The sequence below is a fragment of the Hyperolius riggenbachi genome, chromosome 10 (genome assembly GCF_040937935.1).
Source record: "Hyperolius riggenbachi isolate aHypRig1 chromosome 10, aHypRig1.pri, whole genome shotgun sequence".
Lineage (NCBI taxonomy): Eukaryota > Metazoa > Chordata > Amphibia > Anura > Hyperoliidae > Hyperolius > Hyperolius riggenbachi.
The window spans coordinates 202,081,446-202,104,245 of NC_090655.1; the positions used below are offsets into that span (position 1 = coordinate 202,081,446).

General features: G+C 45.9%; 1 protein-coding gene across 1 annotated transcript; it reads left to right on the plus strand.

Moving 5' to 3' along the window:
* Nucleotide 1: 1 nt before the first annotated feature.
* On the plus strand, nt 2–17,206 carry LOC137534246 (zinc finger protein 300-like). The gene is made up of 2 exons (XM_068255657.1): nt 2–743; nt 15,406–17,206. Exons 1-2 carry the CDS (start codon nt 23–25, stop codon nt 16,683–16,685), a joined length of 2,001 nt encoding a protein of 666 aa, XP_068111758.1. The 5' UTR covers nt 2–22; the 3' UTR covers nt 16,686–17,206.
* The last annotated feature ends 5,594 nt before the right edge of the window (nt 17,207–22,800 follow it).

Consider the following 22,800-nt stretch of genomic DNA (forward strand, 5'->3'; position numbering starts at 1 on the left):
GCAGTCTGTGGAGGAGGGAGACATGATGGGGACAATTAAAGAGGAAGAAGAAGAGACATATGTGAGGAATGATCAGCAGTCTATGAAGGAGGGTGACATGATGGGGACAAGCAAAGAGGAAAAAGAAGAGATGTTTGTGAAGAGTGATCAGCAGTCTATGGAGGAGGGAAACATGATGGGGACAATTAAAGAGGAAGAAGAAGAGACATATGTGAGGAGTGATCAGCAGTCTATGGAGAAGGATGGCATGATGAGGGCATTTAAAGAGGAAGAAGAGATGTATATGAGGGGTGATCAGCAGTCTATGGAGGAGGGAGACATGATGGGGACAATTAAAGAGGAAGAAGAAGAGACATATGTGAGGAATGATCAGCAGTTTATGGAGGAGGGTGACATGATGGGGACAAGTAAAGAGGAAGAAGAAGAGACGTATGTGAGGAGTGATCAGCAGTCTATGAAGGAAGGTGGCATGATGAGGACAAGTAAAGAGGAAGAAGAGACGTATGTGAGGAGTGATCAGCAGTATATGGAGGAGGGTGACATGATGAGGACCAATAAAGAGGAAGAAGAAGAAGAGACATATGTGAGGAATGATCAGCAGTTTATGGAGGAGGGTGACATGATGGGGACAAGTAAAGAGGAAGAAGAAAAGACATATGTGAGGAGTGATCAGCAGTCTATGGAGGAGGGGGACATGATGCGGACAAATAAAGAGGAGGGCACTGTTACAGAGAGCAAAACAGGTAAGTAATCAGCAGTAATGGTCTCTTTATTCTCTCAAATTGGGCTGCCCTCTTTTTTACTCCGAGACTTTAGCAGTGGCCTTTTGCTAGTGTCAGCAGCACTGATTAACCTAATAAAGTGTTACATTTCTGCTAATTTAGTTCCAGCGCTGGTGCCCTTATGTCATCCTTTTGCCACCTTAGTGCTTAGCAACCAAGGACATTATCTATGGGGAAGAGTCTGCATCTTACACAGTGTTAGGTTAAAATACCCAGAATTACAGCTATACAGCCTCAGAAGAAGTGGCCGCCAGCATGAAACAGCTTTCAGGCATACTTTACTGCCCTGCACCTACTGCCTTATTCCTCCCATCACCTCGGTATGTCGGGCTTGCTTTAGTGCCCTGTACCCACTGCCTGACTCCTCATCACCTCGGTATGTCGGGCTTGCTTTAGTGCCCGGCACCCACTCTTTATCCAATACTTGTTTATGTGTTTGGTAGCTTGAGCTCATGACATATAAAAAATTGGACGGGACAAACTATCCAACGTTAAAGAAAAATGTAATTTTCAAAATTATGAACAAATTTGGGAAAGTTTCAGCAAATCTACATGAGTCGGTAGCTTACAAAAAACAAAACAAAACAACAACTTTTGAAGAGCCATGGTTGTTAGCATGCCGTAATGTTGGTATTTATGGCCTTTTTCTGATGTCCAGACTCCTCTGGGGCTATGCATACAAAGCATGGCTCTAAAATGTTTTGTGCAAAAAAATGGCCTTTAGAAAGCAACATGTACACTTCAGAGGTAATAGCCTGGTATATACCCAGCTAGCTATCATATGAGACATACAGGGGATGCGAAAGTTTGGGCAACCTTGTTAATCGTCAAGATTTTCCTGTATAAATCATTGGTTGTTACTATAAAAAATGTCAGTTAAATATATCATATACACACACAGTGATCTTTGAGTGAAAATAATAATAAAGTGAAATTAAGTTTATTGGATTTACAGAAAGTGTGCATAAATTTGTGCACCACAAAAAGAAATAAAAATCAATATTTAATAGATCCTCCTTTTGCAGGAATTACAGTCTCTAAATGCTTCCTGTAGGTTCCAGTGAGAGTCTGGATTCTGGTTGAAGGTATTTTGGACCATTCCTCTTTACAAAACATCTGTAGTTCAATCAGGTTTGATGGCTTCCGAGCATGGACAGCTCTCTCTAACTCGCACCACAGATTTTCAATTATATTCCGGACCGGGGGCTGAGATTGCTATTCCAGAACGTTGTACTTGTTCCTCTGCATGAATGCCTTAGTGGATTTAGAGCAGTTTTTAGGGTCGTTGTCTTGTTGAAAGATCCAACCCGGGCGCAGCTTCAGCTTTGTCACTGATTCCTGAACATTGGTCTTCAGAATCTGCTGATACTGAGTGGAATCCATGCATCCCTCAACTTTGACAGCATGATGGAACCACCACCATATTTTACTGTAGGTAGCAGGTGTTTTTCTTGGAATGTTGTGTTCATTTTCCTCCGTGCATATCACCCCTTGTTATGCCCAAATAACTCAACTTTACTTTCATCAGTCCACAGCACCTTATTCCAAAATGAAGCTGGTTTGTCAAAATGTGCTTTAGCATACCTCAAGGGGCTCTGTTTGTGCTGTGGGCAGAGAAAAGGCTTTCTCTGCATCACTCTCACATACAGCATCTCCTTGTGTAAAGTGCCCTGAATGGTGGAACGATGCACAATGACTCCATGTGAAGCAAGATGATGTAGGTCTTTGGTGCTGGTCTGTGGGTTAAGTAGATGTACAGAGGCGCCAAAAGGATAAAATATGCTAAAATGTTTAAAATATTCGGGTGGCGGCGGTGGACCGGCCACTCAGAAATAGACTCGATGCTGTCGCTTAAGATAAAGACAATTTATTCACATACTCCATGAACAGAACCGCAACGCGTTTCACGGGTATATTCCCGTATATTCTGTACAGAGGCGCTATTCGTGACCTTGAGACTGTACTGTGTACTCCTGTCTGTTTATTGCCTGAGGAAGCGGGAATATACCCGTGAAACGCGTTGCGGTTCTGTTCATGGAGTATGTGAATAAATTGTCTTTATCTTAAGCGACAGCATCGAGTCTATTTCTGAGTGGCCGGTCCACCGCCGCCACCCGAATATTTTAAACATTTTAGCATATTTTATCCTTTTGGCGCCTCTGTACATCTACTTGTCAAGATATCCACCCTTGGTGGTTGGAAGGGTGACAAACCCTCCTTTCCTTCTTCAGAGAGCGACATCTTAATCCTGAGTGGGGACAGGTCTAATCTCCCCACCTGCCTATATAGTGGTTGCCTAAACGGTAACCCATGTTTGTAAGTATAATACTTACTCCACATTAATTCTCCCTGATCCAATACATACTACACTATATTGGGCTCTCGGTTTCTCGGTTTTATGGTCTGTGGGTTGACTCTGACTGTTCTCACCATTCGTCGCTTCTGTTTTTCCGAAATTGTTCTTGATCTGCTACTTCGAGCCTTAACTTGAACCGAGTCTGTGGTCTTCCATTTCCTCAATATGTGCCTAACTTTGGAAACAGACAGCTGAAATCTCTGACACGGCTTTCTGTATCCTTCTCTTTAACCATGATAGTGAACAAGTTTTGATTTCAGGTCATTTGAGAGTTGTTTTGAGACCCCCATTTTGCTACTCTTTAGAGAAAATGAAAAGAGGAGGGAAACTTACAATTGACCACCTTAAATAAGCTTTCTCATAATTGGATTCACCTGTGTATATAGGTCAGGGGTCACTGAGCTTACCAAGCCAATTTGAGATCCAATAATTAGTTATAAAGGTTTTGGAAACAATACAATGTCAACAGTGCCCAAATGTATGCACCTGCCTAATTTTATTTAAATCCAATAAACTTTATTTCATTTCTCAAATATCACTGTGTGTGTGTGACATTTTTTATCGTAACAACCAACTATTTATACAGGAAAATCTTGACGATTAACGAGGTTGCCCAAACTTTCGCATCCCACTGTAAGTGATCCAGCATATAAATCATCTCAGTGCCCCTGCAATGTCGCTATGTTGAGGGTATGTAGCCTGCAGCTATCCGCTTATCAGGTAACCGTATATGCACATGCGACCCTCAGCCATGAACCAATTGGGGGAGTTAGTTCAAGCCTGCAGCCAATCCGGAGAGTACACTGATGAAGGGGTAGCCTGTTTATCCTTACATAAGGAAAGCAGTGCAGGACAAGGCAGGATTAGGGTACATCACTTACGTGTTCCGAGGAGACTGCCATGTGGGTGGAGTACAGTTCCAAATCTGTGCAGCTATGGGGGGTTGTTGTGAGACGGACTACTTGTGACTTCATGAGGTATGGCGTAAGAAACCAGGGCCCTTCTGCCTTCCTCAAGGGTTCTACACATGTAGGATCTCCTGTTGTGCTGGAAGGACAACATAAAGGAGAACCCCCACCTGTAATGCATCGAGGCTGCCCAAAGTGCTTGGGTCATTTGCCTGAACAAGCATCTCTTCAGGATAGTGTAAGGGCTCGTTTCCACTGGAACGGAAACCGCTCAGAATCTGCAGAGTTTCCCCGCAGGCAAATCGCGCGGGGAAATTCTGCCATAGGAAACTATGGCTCCGCCGGCCAAATCGCTTATCCTAGCGATTCGGCCGACACTGGCCACTGATTTCGCGTGAGAGGCTGCAAATCCCATAGCCGTGCATTCGCCTGTGATCCCGCACACCCCGAAGTGCCGCCGCGCGTCACTGACGCGTGCAGCAACAAGTGGAAATGGGCCCTCAGGTCCGCAAAGAGTTGCACAGAGGTAGGAATTCCAGGAAAATTGTGCATGTTCCGGGCAGTGGCAAGCAGGAGGTTACGGGACTCCTCGTAGTGGAGCGTTCGTATATATCCCATGGGAGATCCTGGTTTCGGGGTTTAGTGAGAGAGGGATGGATTCTGGTGATGTACAGGCTGGCTGGGTCTGCTTGTGCCAGCATGGCGCTGAATAAGTTAGCAGCAGTGGTTTTAATATCCATAATAGATTTTGGAAGGCCTCAGATCCTCAGTTTCCCCTATGACTCCTATTCTTGAGGTCTTCTATCTTGGACTCGAGAGCTTCAATCCTAGCCTTGTGGTCATCGCTTTGCACTTTGTCTGCATCCATTGTTGTCACCAAATCATCACCCCGCTTGTCTAGACCTGCCACCCTGTCGCTGAGTTCATGCAGCTACTGGGTGAATTTATTTACTGCTTCTTTCCGCTCGGCCCTGAAAACTTTCTGGTGGCGACCAGCTCCTCATTGGACACAGGTCCCAAAGAGGCTGTGCAGGCAGGGGGAGATGGCTGGGTGCAGAAGATGGCAGGGATCTGTTCGTCCGTGGTAGAAGGCACATACTCACCCGATCTCTTCTGTGGAGTTTGGCTGGTGGCCATTTTGGACAATGGGTTGGCCTCAGGGCCGGCCTGCTCATGAGGCGGGGTGAAACATTTGCCTCAGGCGGAAAACTTCTAGGGGGGGCCGGCCGCCGAGACGGAGGGGTAGCGGGCAGGTCGGGGGTATTGGGCCTAGCGGTGGGGAGGGGGGTCGAACCCCCCCCCCTCCCTCGCCTGGGTCCCCCGATCTGCGCTCCCCTCCAGCTGTAATTAGGAAGCAGCCGCTTGCAGGTCGTAAGAGGCAACGGGCGGGGAGGACTCACCTTTTCCGCGTTCCAGCGAGCGCTCCACTGACGTCACTTCCTGCATCGCCGCTCACTGTATTGTAAGTGGGAGGCGATGCAGGAAGTGACGTCAGTGGAACGCTCGCTGGAACACGGATAAGGTGAGTCCTCCCCGCCCGTTGCCTCTTACGATCTGCAAGCGGCTGCTTCCTAATTACAGCTGGAGGGGAGCGCAGATCGGGGGACCCAGGCGCCCCCCCTCCCCAACGCTAGGCCCAATACCCCCGACCTGCCCGCTACCCCTCCGGCTCGGCGGCTGCCCCCCGCACCCACGGATGGGCGGGGGGGGGGGCCTCAGCAATTTTCTCCTAAATTTGCCTCAGGCGGCAAAAAGTCTAGGGCCGGCCTTCGGCTGCTGCAGGTTAGTTGATTTGATGGGCTCTGGTACATTGCTGTTGCTGGGTTTCTTCCTCTGTGAGCTCCTGGATATACAGTGGGTTGCAAAAGTATTCGGCCCCCTTGAAGTTTTCCACATTTTGTCACATTACTGCCACAAACATGCATCCATTTTATTGGAATTCCACGTGAAAGACCAATACAAAGTGGTGTACATGTGAGAAGTGGATCGAAAATCATACACGATTCCAAACATTTTTTACAAATAAATAACTGCAAAGCGAGGTGTGCGTAATTATTCAGCCCCTTATTCGGCCCCCTGAGTTAATACTTTGTAGAACCACCTTTTGCTGCAATTACAGCTGCCAGTCTTTTAGGTTATGTATCTACCAGCTTTGCACATCTAGAGACGGAAATCCTTGCCCATTCTTCTTTGCAAAACAGCTCCAGCTCAGTCAGATTAGATGGACAGCGTTTGTGAACAGCAGTTTTCAGATCTTGCCACAGATTCTTGATTGGATTTAGATCTGGACTTTGACTGGGCCATTCTAACACATAAATATGTTTTGTTTTAAACCATTCCATTGTTGCCCTGGCTTTATGTTTAGGGTCATTGTCCTGCTGGAAGGTGAACCTCCGCCCCAGTCTCAAGTCTTTTACAGTCTCCAAGAGGTTTTCTTCCAAGTTTGCCCTGTATTTGGCTCCATCCATCTTCCCATCAACTCTGACCAGCTTCCCTGTCCCTGCTGAAGAGATGCACCCCCCAAGCATGATGCTGCCACCACCATATTTGACAGTGGGGATGGTGTGTTCAGAGTTATGTGCAGTGTTAGTTTTCTGCCACACATAGCGTTTTGCATTTTGGCCAAAAAGTTCCATTTTGGTCTCATCTGACCAGAGCACCTTCTTCCACATGGTTGCTGTGTCCCCCACATGGGTTGTGGCAAACTGCAAACGCGACTTCTTATGCTTTCTGTTAATAATGCCTTTCTTCTTGCCACTCTTCCATAAAGGCCAACTTTGTACAGTGCATGACTAATAGTTGTCCTATGGACAGAGTCTCCCACCTGAGCTGTAGATCTCTGCAGCTCGTCCAGAGTCACCATGGGCCTCTTGACTGCATTTCTGATCAGCGCTCTCCTTGTTCGGCCTGTGAGTTTAGGTGGATGGCCTTGTCTTGGTAGGTTTACAGTTGTGCCATACTCCTTCCATTTCTGAATGATTGCTTGAACAGTGCTCCGTGGGATGTTCAAGGCTTTGGAAATCTTTTTGTAGCCTAAGCCTGCTTTAAATTTCTCAATAACTTGATCCCTGACCTGTCTTGGACCTGTCTTGTGTGTTCTTTGGACTTCACAGTGTTGTTGCTGCCAATATTCTCTTAGACAACCTCTGAGGCCCTCACAGAGCAGCTGTATTTGTACTGACATTAGATTACACACAGGTGCACTCTATTTAGTCATTAGCACTCATCAGGCAATGTCTATAGGCAACTGACTGCACTCAGATCAAAAGGGGGCCGAATAATTATGCACAAACCACTTTGCAGTTATTTATTTGTAAAAAATGTTTGGAATCATGTATGATTTTCGTTCCACTTCTCATGTGTACACCACTTTGTATTGGTCTTTCATGTGGAATTCCAATAAAATTGATTCCTGTTTGTGGCAGTAATATGACAAAAGGTGGAAAACTTCAAGGGGGCCGAATACTTTTGCAACCCACAGTATCGCCCAGTTCCGGATATAAACAGGTAGCTTATAAGTCCCCTCAGAAGGCTAAAAAAGGTGATGTAGCGAGACACGGCACTCACAGCGAGGACATCTTGTCATGCTGGCCCCACACACTTCTTCAACCTTAATTTTAAAATAACTTTTTCAGCAATCTGCAATTGAAAAAGTGCCAAAAAGTAAGTGAAAGAGTGCTTTCAAAATTATTGAATATGTTATAGCTTTTTGGTAGATTAAAAGGCATTTTATTTACAAGGGCCCATATGCAATTCACTTTTTCTCCTAGGTGATATTTTCACAACTTGTCACAAAATGTGTTTTTAGCCACCAGCAAGCAGGAAAACACTCAAAATGAATTTGGTAGCACTTTTTCACTAACCTTTGGGTACATTTTCAAATGTAAAATGCTGAAAAGTTAGGTTAAAAAGAAAATGAAAATTATCTCCTAGGAGATAACTCAAGTGAAAAATGTAATTGCATATGGGCCAATGTGTGAAAATATCAGAAGAAAACATGTAGAAGAAAATAATTGCATATGGGCCCAAGTGTTATCTTGAGAGTATATAAGTCGAACCGAGACATAGAAACCAATGATTGTGAAGAGGTAATTTCTACAGCGTTCAAGCAATGTTACGTAACAGGCCAATAATCCTCCACAGTTTTCCACATCTCCCAGGGATGCCAAATATAATTAAACATTATTTTCTTATATTCTGTACCAAAGTATGCATAGATTGCTACCTTTGGGGCTTTTGGAACATGTATGCCATATATTACTGTTATTTTTGCAAATATGGGCTTGTAATTATTGATCGACTACAACAAGAAAACAAAAATATACACCTTTATTTCCAAATAATATATTGTCCCCATACATTGTACTAGGAACTTACTAAATGCTGGGATGACCAGGACAAATGGGAAAATGTGTGGGTTTTATCTGCAGTAGCATTGTTTATTGTAAAGCCATAGCTTCCCTTTTAAAATGCATATAAAATTTAGGAATTACAAAACAAAAATAAGGTAATTAAGTAGTAATAAAGTTATTGCTGAATGAGTGGAAGCAGCGCTGAAATTTGAAAGATGCTCTGATTTTTAAGATAAAAGAAGCTTTAATGGTGAAGTGGTTAAAGCTTCTGCTACAGTGACTGCAAATAACAATGTTTAGACAAGTAAACAGAGCGGCCATTCTAAAAAATAAAACTTGAAGAATTGTTTGTGTTTACACATTAAGTCAGTGGTGCCCAGCCTTTTTTTTGCCCAAGGGCTGCACTTCATATTAAGATAAATCTCGTGGGTCGGGGTCACCTGCATAGCGGGCGGCGACGTCTGCATCTGCGCAAGGCCGCACTGCTCACCGGGCCACACACCCGCAGCCATGAACAGGCACAGTACTTCTGCGTCTGTGCAGAATACTCCCATCTATGTAAGCACGACCATAAGTGGCGCAGGAGCAGAGGCTGCTTCTTCTTTTTTTTATTTTTTTTATTTTAAGCCTGTTCCCAATAAAAAGGGTCCCATTGTGTTCTTGCCATCGCACACTCTTTAAAAAGTCTCCACCTCTTTGAAATGTGTCCTGTCTTCCTCTCTCTACAAAATGCCCCCCCCCCCCCCCCCCCCCCATCCCCGTGCAGCGAACCTTCAGTCCAGTAGGCTTCTTTTAACTGAAGGAGACCAATCTCCCTTCTACCATTCTCACCTCAAGATCCAAAAAGTGCAAACTTGTGTCACTCTGCACATGAGTGAGTTTAATATTCAATAAGTTATCATTCCGATCCCGAAGAAAGACACAGATATCCTCCATAGTCCCTGTCCACACCATCAGGATGTCATCTATACATCTAATCCACAGGGGGCGTGCTCCTGCCATAGTGGATACTTGTAAACACCTCTGCATTCCCAAAATCCCAAGTGCAGATTTGCATAGGCAGGAGCACAAGCTGCCCCGTGGATGTACACCGTATCTGTTGGTAAGAGCAGAGGAGGCACTGAAGGAAGCACACAGGAGGGGCAGAGGAGAAAATAAAGCATACCTAATTTTTTTTAAATTAAATATTTGTGACTGTCTATAGAGAAGTACTGAAGCTGTTAGCACTTCCTCTCTTGTACTGCAAAGGGCATTTCCTGTGAGTAGGCTTGACTTCATGAGCTGCACATGCCCAGTAATAGGAGCAGCTTGTGAATGAAGTAAAAAAGACATGCGTGAGTGCTTCCTGTTACTCTGCATGCGGGGGTCATTAACTTGTGCATGTGCAGTCACAATCCGCTCATTCACATCCATTTCCTGTATATAGGATTCAGAACCGCTGCGCCAACTGGGAATGGGAGGAGCAGAGGAAGCAGCGAATGCAGTACTATTTTCCACACAACTTTATGTACAATGTTAATGAATGAATAAAATAAAATCTGGTCATGTCAGGGTTGTTACAAAGTTGGAGGGGTATCCCAAGTTTTGAAGGGGAACTAGTGATTTCTAGCCACGCCCCCTTCCGCACCTCCACTGATCTGTCCAATAGGACTGCTGGAGTGTGCATCAATTTAGTTCCTCATTGGACAGGACAGAAGTATTCGTTTTTTTAGATCTCCATGAGATAAATGGATAATTCTTGTACCTCACAGCTCCTACTGTATAATTTATAATATTGTAATAGCACAATATCTTTATTTGCACAATTGGGAACAAGAGAGAGATAAAGGTACATTACAAGGGACATGTGAGTGACAGAAGGATACAATGGTAAGAATGTGTAAGTGACACCACATTGCTCTACAAACATAACCCAGACTTCTTGCTATAATTACATATAGCAAGAAGTGTCTCACACTGTTTTTGAGACCCACTCTTTTGCCTGGTTCTCCACCTGCTGCTGGCCTGTTGCACACACACATTGTCTATGCTCTGCTGCTGCCTGCACCCCCAGTGCGCTACCCACTGCTCTGTGCCCTGCTCGTCGCTTGCTGCAGGCCTGGTCTTTAATCTGCAGTCGTTGCGCCACAGCTCTGGGCTCGCATACCTGCCTGCTCTTCGCCACTCGAGTCGCTGGTCGTCCTGGCCCCAAAGACATTGCTGGTCGGCACTACCCACTGTACAGATCCTCCACAGTCTACACGCTCCCTGTGGCACCACTATCTGCCGGCACTCCGTACCATCCCCTTCTGTCTACAACATTCTTGCTATGGGTGCGGGGCGGGCAACACAACACATTGTCACCCTGTCGAGAGAAGACCTTCTAAAGGGGGAACCCCCGGTTAGCCTCCAGTCGCGTGAAGGAACTCCCCTGTGGAACTCGGTCACCACCCACATCAAACATCTGATCACCAAGCAAGCCCCAAGGAAACGCCACCACAGAGGGAGAAGGGCGGGAGCCCTGGTGCGGCTCAAAAGGAAAGGCCTGCGTTCTCCTGTCCCTGCCATACTGCTAGCAAATGTTTGCTCACTACCTAACAAAGTCGATGAGTTGCTCCTACTACTTTGCAGCAGACCCCTAATTGGCAAGAACACCCCAGTTCTCTGCTTCACAGAGACCTGGCTGAGCGAGTGCATCCCCGACAACTCTCTAGAAGTGCCAGGCTACGACCTCCTGCGTGCAGATCGGGACTTAAATCTCTCAGGGAAAAAAAGAGGTGGCGGCATCTGCTTCTACGTCAACACTGCCTGGTGCTCCAATATCACCACTCTCAGCAAGATCTGCACCCCAGATGTCGAGTTCCTTGCTATTAACTGCAGACCTCAGTATTCCCCCAGGGAATTCTCTTCCCTCGTTCTCGTTGGGGTCTACATTCCCCCTGATGCATGCTCGAAGACCGCTCTGAGTGCACTCAGTGACAACATCTCGCGGTGGGAAGCTGCCCTTCCGGAGGCCCTCTTCATTATCCTGGGGGACTTCAATACCACGAACCTACAACAGGTGATGCCTCGCTATAAGCAACACATTACCTGCCCCACCAGGAAACTCAACACCCTGGACCACTGCTACACGGTCCATAAGAATGCATACAAGGCCACTCAAGGAGCAGCCCTGGGGAGCTCTGACCACAACATAATCTATCTGATCCCCACCTACAGGAGGCTCCTGGAGTCCACCAAACCCACCATCAGAACTGTCAAAAAATGGACTGCGGAGTCCAAGCTGGAGCTTCAAGGCTGTTTTGATTCTACCGACTGGACGACTCTGGAGGCACCTACTCTAGATGAATGGGCAGAAAATGTCACCTCTTACATCAGCTTCTGCGAAGAAACATGTATCCCAACCAAGACCTTCAAAATCTTCCCCAATAACAAACCCTGGTTCAACAACAAACTGCGCAAGCTCCGAAAACTCAAGGAGGAGGCCCATAAGACCGGCTCACCAGAGGAGTTTAGGGAGGCCAGAAATGCCCTAAAACACGAACTGAGGGCTGCAAAGAGGGCTTACTCCGAAAAGGTGGGGCTCTGCCTCCAATCTAACAATACACGGGAGGTATGGAAAGGCCTTAGAGCAGCCACGAACTTCAAACCGACCCCCCCAACCCATGACCCTCCCCAGCCTCCAGCTGGCAGAGAGGCTTAACGAGTTCTACTGCAGGTTTGAACGCCAGTCCGCACAACTCGGGGTCCCACCTGTGGGGGAACCTGAGGCCTCTGCGCCAGTTATAGTCCAGGAGGCTGAAGTTCTCTGGCATCTCCGCAAGCTGAACCCCAGGAAGGCCTCTGGCCCGGATGGCGTGTCATCGATCTGCCTAAGAACCTGCGCAGACCAGCTATCCCCTGTGCTTACCTCCTTATTCATGCGGTCACTGTCAGAAGGTACAGTGCCCTTTTGCTTCAAGAGGTCGACAATTATACCGGTCCCCAAAAAACCAGGCAGCACGGATCTCAACAACTTTAGACCGGTGGCCCTAACCTCCAACATCATTAAGATCCTCGAGCGACTGGTCCTCGCCCACCTTAAGTGCTCCACCAACGCCCTCCTTGACCCGCTCCAATTCGCATATAGGGCTAACAGATCCGTTGAAGACGCCATTAACATCAGCCTGGCGTACATCACAGAGCACCTAGACAGACCTGACTCCTACGCCAGGATACTGTTTCTGGACTTCAGCTCAGCTTTCAACACTATCTGCCCAGATATCCTGCTCAGCAACCTGGCGCAGCTCGGAGTCGATCCCTCCCTTCGCGTATGGGTCAAGGACTTCCTGTCGAGTAGAACGCAACTAGTCAAACTCGGAAGCTTCTCCTCCAGTGTGAGAACCACAAATACAGGTGCCCCACAAGGATGTGTACTGTCTCCACTCCTGTTCTCCTTGTATACTAACAACTGTACCTCCACTGCCAGCTCTGTGAAGGTCATCAAATTTGCGGATGACACTACCATCTTAGGCCTAATCGGCAGCAACGGAGAACACGAGTACCGCAGCCAAGTTGAGAGAATCTGCAACTGGTGCAGGGATAACAACCTAGTACTAAACGCAGCAAAGACGGTCGAACTGGTGGTAGATTTCAGGAGGCACCCCCCTCCTCTACCACCAGTCCACATAGACAAAACTGAAGTCTCGAGAGTGCCATCTGTCCGATTTCTTGGCACAACCATCACAAACGACCTGAAATGGGGGCAAAACTCCACCAGAATTCAGAAGAAATCACAGCAGAGGCTGTTCTTCCTACGCCAACTGAAAAAATGTGGCATGCCGCGGGAACTTCTGAGAAGCTTCTACACTGCAACCATTGAATCCATCATCTGCTCCTCAGTCATTGTCTGGTACGCTAGTGCGTCGTCCAGCAACAGGTATAAACTGCAGAGAGTCATCACTGAGGCGGAGAAGATCATCGGATCTCCGCTGCCACCCCTCGATCTCCTCTACTCTGCTAGGATGAAGTTGAGGGCCACCAGGATCTCTCGTGACCCCTCCCACCCTGGCAACCGCTACTTTGAGCTCCTCCCGTCGGGTCGTCGCTATAGAACAATCCCATCCAAAACCACCAGGCGCAGGAACGCCTTCTTCCCCCAAGCAATTCTGCTGCTAAACTAATTGGCAGACTGTCACGAGGGTAGGGTCTCTGCAGCTCACCCTCACTGCACCCGGGTTGGTTAGGCAACACAGCCTGGCTGGAACTGAACTTGTACTGACTTTTGGACTTTTATATGCAGACTTTACGGTAGACTGGAGGCACCGCAGCCTGGCTGGTACTGTGCTGTACTAAACTGTACTGATCTGAACTAACTTTGGACTTTAAATTGTCTGTTTTGTGTTATCCTGTTTTCTTTTCTGTGCTTGTTTTTCTTTCTTTTCTGTGCTTGTTCTTCTTATGAACTTGTCTACGCCATGTGAACCACAACTAATTCCGAGTATGACTCCTGTCATACTTGGCGAATAAAAGTGATTCTGATTCTGATATAGTAATAGAATGGAGACGGCACACAAATGGCTTCAGCAATTCAACTGTATTGAAAGCATACAGAGGCACACGACATGTTTTGGGCGTAGCCCTTCCTTAAGTGTGCCACACCCAACATCAGTGACCTGTAAATACCCCACCCACAAGAAAGTAGCAATTGGTTAAATGATTCTACACCAGTACATACAAAATTATTCAACCACATTATTCAATATTATTCAATGTATCATATCCTGTCTGGGGAACTACACAATTCTGTGTCTACCCAAACAATTTGCTGAGGAAAAGGTTACCCAGATACGTATAAACAGCATATACAGTACTTTGCATAATTTGCATTTTAAATCATTAACGATACCTATCTTGATACAGTCCTGTTTCCAGAAACTCTGTACAATCAAATTCAGCCTGGAAGAGAGGACAACCTTATATGAAACATTTCAGGCTCAGATTAAGACCATTAGGGTGAACACAATTACATTTACTAATCCACTTCACCTCACATTGTGACAGCAACTTTTTCCTATCCCCACCGCTTCATAGTTCAGGCACCCCCTCGATAACAAACCACTGTAACTCGATGGCACTGTGGCGGAGGTTCAGAAAATGCCTTGATACCAACGTTTCATATTCTTGCCTAGAGCAAAATTAGCAATATCCCTTTTATGCTCTTGTGTCCGCTACTTCACAATCCTTTATGTCTCTCCAATGTACACATACCCGCAGGGACACTTGAGGCTGTATACCACATATGAGCATAAGCAAGAAAATCTGTCCCTAACCGGTATGCTCGCGCAAGTGGGTAATTTCCTGTGGGTGGAGTATTTACATGTCACTGATGTTGGGTGTGAGGAAGGGCTACGCCCGAAACATGTTGTGTGCCTCTGTATGCTTTCAAATTCTCCATTCCGTTACTACATTACATTGGGCTTGCAGGAGTGGTGTACCTGCAGGAGTCGAGTACTGTCATTAAGGTCTAAGGTTATGCCTTGAATGTGTGGGAAGTGTAAACATTATAAATGTACAATTACATGTAGGTCTGTTGTCACAAGAGTAACACATTGCTTCCATTGTCTGATCAATCTGTACAATTTACTGCTTTTTTTTCCGTATATGGCCAATGCTTTATGTGTAGGAAGGGGAAATGAGATGCAAATAACATGTCAGGAAATTATCTTCACTGTCCAAATTGGAAGATAAAGAAAATTTGTATGCAAAGCAAAGTTATTGTCATGTGATTGGCCGCCTGTAATGAGCACAACCTTCTGCAGCTCTCTGTCAAGCTGATAGTGATGGTCAGTGATATGCAAATAACTTTGAGAGAGTGCAAATTCTAATTATATGCAAAGTTACACAGTTGCGGCATCTAGCCCATTTCCAATCTGCATCAACTTTGCATCAGTTTGAAATTCTCAGCAGCTCACTGACCATCCCTAATGATAATTGTTTCTCCCCTCAGAATTCTCTAACAGGAAGTAATGATGTTTCTTTATTTGCAGCGCGGAGTCCTGGCATCAGGAACCTCTCAGAGACTCATCTCTCTGTATCCACAGACTGTACAACGGATGATGATGGCATTGAACAAGAGTCTCCTGGAGATATAATGGCTACCCCAAATATTCCCCCAGACTCTCCACACTTGTCTAAGCCCCAGGGGCCCAATACCCTAAACAGCACTCCCCCTGCTGGATGGTCTTATTTCTGTTCCACATGTGGAAAAGGTTTTGTACGGAAATCACTTCTTGTCATTCACGAGAGATCTCACACTGGTGAGAAGCCCTATTCATGTGCTGAGTGTGGGAAATGTTTTGGGCGGAAAGCATACCTTGTCAAACATGGGAGATGTCACACTGGTGAGAAGCCCTATTCATGTGCTGAGTGTGGGAGGTGTTTTGGGCGGAAAGGACACCTATTCAAGCATGAGAGATGTCACACTGGTGAGAAGCCCTATTCATGTGTTGAGTGTGGGAAATGTTTTGGGCAGAAATCCCAACTTGTCATACATAAGAGATCTCACACGGGTGAGAAGCCCTATTCATGTTCTGAGTGTGGGAAATGTTTTGGGCGGAAAGGACACCTTTTAATACATGAGAGGTCTCATACTGGTGAGAAACCCTATTCATGTGCTGAGTGTGGGAAGTGTTTTGGGCGGAAAGAACACCTTTTAATACATGAGAGATCTCACACTGGTCAGAAGCCCTATTCGTGTGATGAGTGTGGGAAATGTTTTGTAGAGAAAGGAAGCCTTGTCAGACATGAGAGATTTCACTCTGGTCAGAAGCCCTATTCATGTGCTGAGTGTGGGAAATGTTTTGGGCAGAAATCACGACTTGTCTTGCATGAGAGATCTCACACTGGTGATAAGCCCCATTCATGTGCTGAGTGTGGGAAAAGTTTTGGGCAGAAATCAGACCTTATCAAACATGAGAAATCTCACACTGGCGAGAAGCCCTATTCATGTGCTGAGTGTGGAAAATGTTTTGGGCGGAAAGGACACCTTTTAACACATGAGAGATCTCACACTGGTGAGAAGCCTTATTTATGTGCTGAGTGTGGGAAATGTTATACAGAGAAAAGAAGCCTCGTCAAACATGAGAGATCTCACACTGGTGAGAAGCCCTATTCATGTGCTGAGTGTGGGAAATGTTTTGGTCTGAAAGGACACCTATTTACACATGAGAGATCTCACACTGGTGAGAAGCCCTATTCATGTGCTGAGTGTGGGAAATGTTATACAGAGAAAGGAAGCCTTGTCAGACATGAGATCTCACACAGGTGAGAAGCCCTATTCGTGTGCTTAGTGTAGGAAATGTTTTGGACATAAATTAAACCTTGTCTGTCTGACAAGGTCACACTGGTAAGAAGCCCCTTTTGAGTGCTGGGTGTAGGAAATGTTTTGAGCGTAAATTGCTTGAGAAACATTTGTGTTGAGTGTGGGAAATGTTTTGACCATACGTTTTCTTTTTCAATGTTTCTTTTACTTCTTGCAAAGCGCACATGACAGCATTTTTACACTGAATCCTGAGGACTCTTTCATGCTGCTCAGTGCATTGGATTGTTTATATCAAACTCCTTCAATTCCGCGAGCAGTTGCATGTGTTTGCAGGCATTTGTAAGTGTTGGTCCTTGTGTACGTCAGGCATTTTTCAGGTTGTGACATTGGCTGGTTAAACGCTCTGCTACCATATATTGTGCGTTTGTTGAGAGTTTAAATGGTGTTTATCCTCCTTAGCGGTATACCCAACACTGTGTCGGGCATACCGCCAGCTGTCCCCAGGAGTCCCCCATTATAATTTGAAGCGATCGGATAGTTATATTATCTTTAACTAGCACTAGGCTAGCTAGCAGTGGTGGTCAGCATCCTTAGATTACGTCTGATCCCCCCCCCCCCAATGGCCGCTAAATACATTACCCCCCTGGATACAGCGATCGCTGCAGCCTCCCTGCACATCTCCGGTCCTCTCTATGGGGAGAATATGGTCTGCGCATGACGTAATGACGTCATGTTCGATCCTTCCCATAGAGAAGAGCGGAGCTGTCCGGAGAGGCTGCAGCGATCGCTGGATCCAGGGGGGGGTAATGTATTTAGCGGCGATTGGGGGGGGGGATCAGACGTAATCTAAGGATGCTGACCACCACTGCTAGCGAGCCTAGTGCTAGCTGAAGATAATAGAACTATCCGATCGCTTCAAATTATAATGGGGGCTCCTGGCTGCAAACCCTCCGGAGTGCGTAACGCCCAGGAGGTTAATAGGCATTTTGAAAGCCAAAGGAACCCTGAAACTTTCTTCTACTGTGCAGAGAATGTGGAAAGTGCTGGAGTGTGTGCTGGCTCCCCCCAGGCCCTGTAAGCCCCAGGCACCATCTCCTCACCTGTTTCATGTTCTTGGCGAGCAGTGATGGTTCTGGCTGCCAGGATCCCCACAGCTCTGCTCTGACAAGCATAGGAACAAAGGAACCCAAAACCTTTCTTCTACTGTGCGGAGAGTATGGAAAGTGCTGGAGTGTGTGCTGGCTCCCCCCAGGCCCCTGAAAGCCACAGACACCATCTCCTCACCTGTTTCATGTTCTTGGCAAGCGGTGATGGTTCTGGCTGCCAGGATCCCCACAGCTCTGCTTTGACAAGCATAGGAACAAGGAACCTTTCTTCTACTGTGCGGAGAGTATGGAAAGTGCTGGAGTGTGTGCTGGCTCCCCCCAGGCCCCTGAAAGCCATAGACACCATCTCCTCACCAATTTCATGTTCTTGGCGAGTGGTGATGGTTCTGGCTGCCAGAGTCCCCACAGCTCTGCTCTGACAAGCATAGGAACAAAGGAACCTTTCTTCTACTGTGTATGGAGAGGGCTGGAGTGTGTGCTGGCTCCCCCCAGGCCCCTGAAAGCCACAGACACCATCTCCTCACCTGTTTCATGTTCTTGGTGAGCGGTGAAGGTTTCGGCTGCCAGAATCCCCACAGCTCTGCTCTGACAAGCATAGGTAGGTGGCCAGCTGCTATCCAATTGGATGACAGCATGGGTCACCAGACACTGCAGCAGGGATCGCAGCAATACGCTTCTGTGTGCTCTGTAAGGCAGCCGTTGCAATGGCTGATCTGCAAAACAAATGAACAGATGGCAGTAACAGGGACGGGAGCTGCGGCTTCCCAGGAAAGTACAGTTTGAGAATCACTGGTGTAAACCATTTGGAGTACAATGTGAATGTGAAGTGGAGCCGCATGTTCACATTTCTCTGTATGTGTTTTAGTGTCTGTTGTAAATAAAGTTGGTTTATGTGAAAAAGTATATCTCGAGGAGCGAGATTTGCAGGGAACGAGCACTCACTCGAGCGCACATTCCCTGCAGTAAACACAGGGGGCCACTGGGATCAGCCTGCCAGCTACGTTTGGAATTGGCAGGCTGCTATTTCAATAATCCATAATAAAAAATGTGTACAGCAATGAAATCTAGCTCAGCACTGTACAGGGTGCAGCCCTGTCACTTAACTGTCCCCCCAAACGGCTCACAATCTAATCCCTATCATAGGCTGATGCCTAGGTATGTGTAGTGTATGTATCATAGTCTAAGGCTAATTTGGAGGGGATAAAATAAATAGGTTTAAAAAAAAAGATCATTTTTTATTAATAAAAAAACTAAAGATTACAGCAGCACTCAGGTGATATGGGAGGGATAAATATAGAAACAAGGGACCATATTCTAGAGGAAGCCAAACTTCCAACATTGGGGGAAGAAGACCTCGAATTCCTAAATGCGGAAATAACAAAAGGGGACGTGATAGAAATAATAAAATCATTGACAAACCATAAAGCACCAGGGCCTGATGGCCTGACATCAGAATTTTTTTAAACTATTAAAGGAGGAAATAGCGGACCCCTTGTGCCAGATGTTTAATCATATACTCCAAAAAAAATTATGCCACAATCCGCAAATAATGCCTATATTAAACTCCTATTAAAAGCGGGGAGGGGCCCTCTTCTTCCAGAGGCCTATAGGCCGGTGTCATTGATGAACCTAGACATTAAACTACTGAGTAAAATACTGTCAGACAGGCTAGCCATGGTTATGCACAAATTAGTTAGCCCTTGCCAAGCAGGCTTTATACGCCAACGCTCAGCTACTATGAATCTAAGGAAAGTCCTCACTGTACTAGATTGGGCAAAGGCCTAACCCATTTCGTGTCGGGGAGCGGCAATGCTGCCCCTCGACGCGGAAAAGCATTTGACAACATAAGGTGGGACTGGTTAAAAAGGGTACTTCAGAAAATGAATATAACAGGCCCTTTTGCAAATTACGTAAAAACGACACATATAAACCCAACGGCCCAAATACATACTCCAGGGTTCCTCTCCCATAGATTTAAACTACAAAAGGGGACTCGCCAGGGGTGCCCCCTATCGCCTCTGCTTTTCAATTTGGCACTAGAGCCTATGCTGAGGATCTTACAAGAAAAAATTAAGGGTATAGAGGTGGGCAACGAAACAGTCACATTAGCAGCTTTTGCCGACGATGTGCTACTCTTTTTGGCTCAGCCAAGCAAGGATCTGCCTAAGGTATTCCAGATAGTGCAAGAGCTGGGGACATTCAGTGGTTTCAAAATAAACCAAGATAAAAGCGATTTGCTCTATTTGACCTCTCGAGCACCAAATACATTGCAAGATCAAGGGATTAGAGCTCAGATAAAATCAGAAGTTAAATATTTGGGCATTAGAATTAGCAAAGACCCTCATTCCCTATACACGCTGAACTATAATCCCTTGATAAAGGAAATAGAACAGAAACTGAAAAGATGGGAAAACCTGCCAATAAATGTTATGGGGAGGGCAGCAGTAATTAAAGCCATGTGTTTTGGGAAATTACTTTATCCCTTACAGACAATACCCTTGTTGGTCAAGCACATAGACATACAAACATTAGAAAGAGCGTTCTCAAAGTTTCTATGGGCGGGGCGGAAAACCAGGATAGCACTAAACAAATTAAAATTGCCAAAGCATTGGGGAGGGCTCGGTATACCGGATATACGTTTATATAACCTGGCATGCCTATTCAGACACATTAGGGATTGGGTGTGTGAAACCAGTAGATTTTCAAATTTGGGGTTAGAAAAAGCATTTATGGAGCCGTGGTCACCCCTAGCAATAATGCACACTAAATGGAAGTATTTACCTGAAAGAATGAAACCTAGTAGAATGGTGAAAGACACTTGGGCTACATGGAAGGAGGTGAGGAAAAAATTTGGCTTGCCAGCACATGTATCTAAATATATGCCACTTTGGGGGCACCCAGGATTCCCGCCAAGCTTATCCCACAAGGGTTTCTTAGATTGGGAGGTAGCAGGAATAACTAAATTAGGTAATGTCTGGTCTCTACCACAAGCAAGATGGCTAACATTCAGGGAAATATGCAGCTTATATGGATTAACCATCTTAGCGGTATGGACGAGCTCAGCTCGTCCATCACCGCCGATGGCTGCCGCTCAGGCCCTGCTGGGCCGATTTTGTTCAAATAAAGAGCAGCACACGCAGCCGGCACTTTGCCAGCCGCGTGTGCTGCCCGATCGCCGCCGCTCTGCGGCGATTCGCCGCGAGCAGCGGCGAAAGAGGGTCCCCCCAGCCGCCTGAGCCCAGTGTAGCCGGAACAAAAAGTTCCGGCCAGCGCTAAGGGCTGGATCGGAGGCGGCTGACGTCAGGACGTCGGCTGACGTCCATGACGTCACTCCGCTCGTCGCTATGGCGACGATCTAAGCAAAACAAGGAAGGCCGCTCATTGCGGCCTTCCTTGTTTATTCTGGGCGCCGGAGGCGATCGGAAGAACGCCTCCGGAGCGCCCTCTAGTGGGCTTTCATGCAGCCAACTTTCAGTTGGCTGCATGAAATAGTTTTTTTTTAATTTAAAAAAAACCCTCCCGCAGCCGCCCTGGCGATCTTAATAGAACGCCAGGGTGGTTAAACAGGAATCACTTTTTGTATTATGCACAACTGCGATCATATGTAAAGTCTTTGGTTGCAGATCAAACCCAGATAATGACAATTACAGATTTCGACAAATTCTTACAGCCCCAGGGCATAAAAAAATCCCTGTCCGACATTCAAGCCTCTCTGTTAGGCCGAGAAGTGGAAAAAAGGGCCAGACATAACCTGAGTGGGTGGACCAAGGAAACAGGAGTAGAAAATGTGAGCGATCACATAATTGAGGGGAATAAAAGGATTAGGAAACTAATAATAAGTGAGGTGGGGAGGGAGTCACATTTTAAAATGATACACAAAGCCAAGTACGGCTTCAATATAAAATACAAATCCCCCCCCCCCCCCCCCGGCCCATTATAAGCCGGAATGCCCTAAATATAAACATCAAAATGCATCTATGTTTCACTGTTTATGGGAATGTCCTGTCATTGTGCAGTTTTGGAAGTATATCCAAGAATATGCCAAAAAGGTTTGTAAATATAATCTAAGTTTCGATGTCCAGTTACTACTCTTCAACTATTATGAGGCTGCTGAACGTGAAGAGCATCAGGAGAGAGAAACATCTTCTCCTCCTTCGTCGTTAGTTCACCTGATGTTAATAGCAGCAAGAAAAGTTATATATAACAGGTGGATATTTCCAACCCCTCCATCAGTGCTGGACGTTATATATGGACAAACTAGAGACTCTTTCGCACAAGGACAGGATGACCAAGAAGTTTTTTAAAACATAGGAAAAATTGGTCATCTATTTGTTTTCTCCTCAGGAAATTTGCAACCTCATGGAACCTTTTAAATACACCGAGTGGTATGCTATTAGGGATTTGGAGGGTACCCTGGGAAAGCTAAAGGCCTAAAAGAATTAGGCAACCCGGGCAAATTACAACACTGGGCAGCAAATATGAAGGGCGTTCCTTCTACTATTAGAGCTGACGACAGGGGAGGAAAAAAAGGGAGGGGGAGGGCCAGGGGTAGACAAATAGTTAACATTGCGGACCCTATCTAATAAAAGATGAGTGAGTGCTATAAGCTTAGTAACAGAAAAATTATGTTAAGTGGTCAGTAAAGTTATATGACATGTTGTGTAGTGGTCTCCCCTGAGGAGGGTTGTAATTTCTTTTGTAAAAACCAATAAAACATTAAAAAAAAAAAAAAAAAAAAAAGATTACAGCAGCAACCAGAGACCACCAAAAGAAAGCTCTATTAGTTGGAAGAAAAGGAGGTAAAATTCATTTGGGTGCTAAGTTGTATGGCCGAGTAATAAACCATTAAAGCTGTGAAGTGCTGAATTGTAAAAAAAACAATGTCCTGGTCACTAGAGGGGATATAAACCTCTGGTCTTCAAGAGGTTAAAAACAAAATGGCAACTATGACTACCTGTGCAATAGATATTGGCTGCTGTCAAAGCAGAACTACAAGTAATCAAGATTGCAATCCA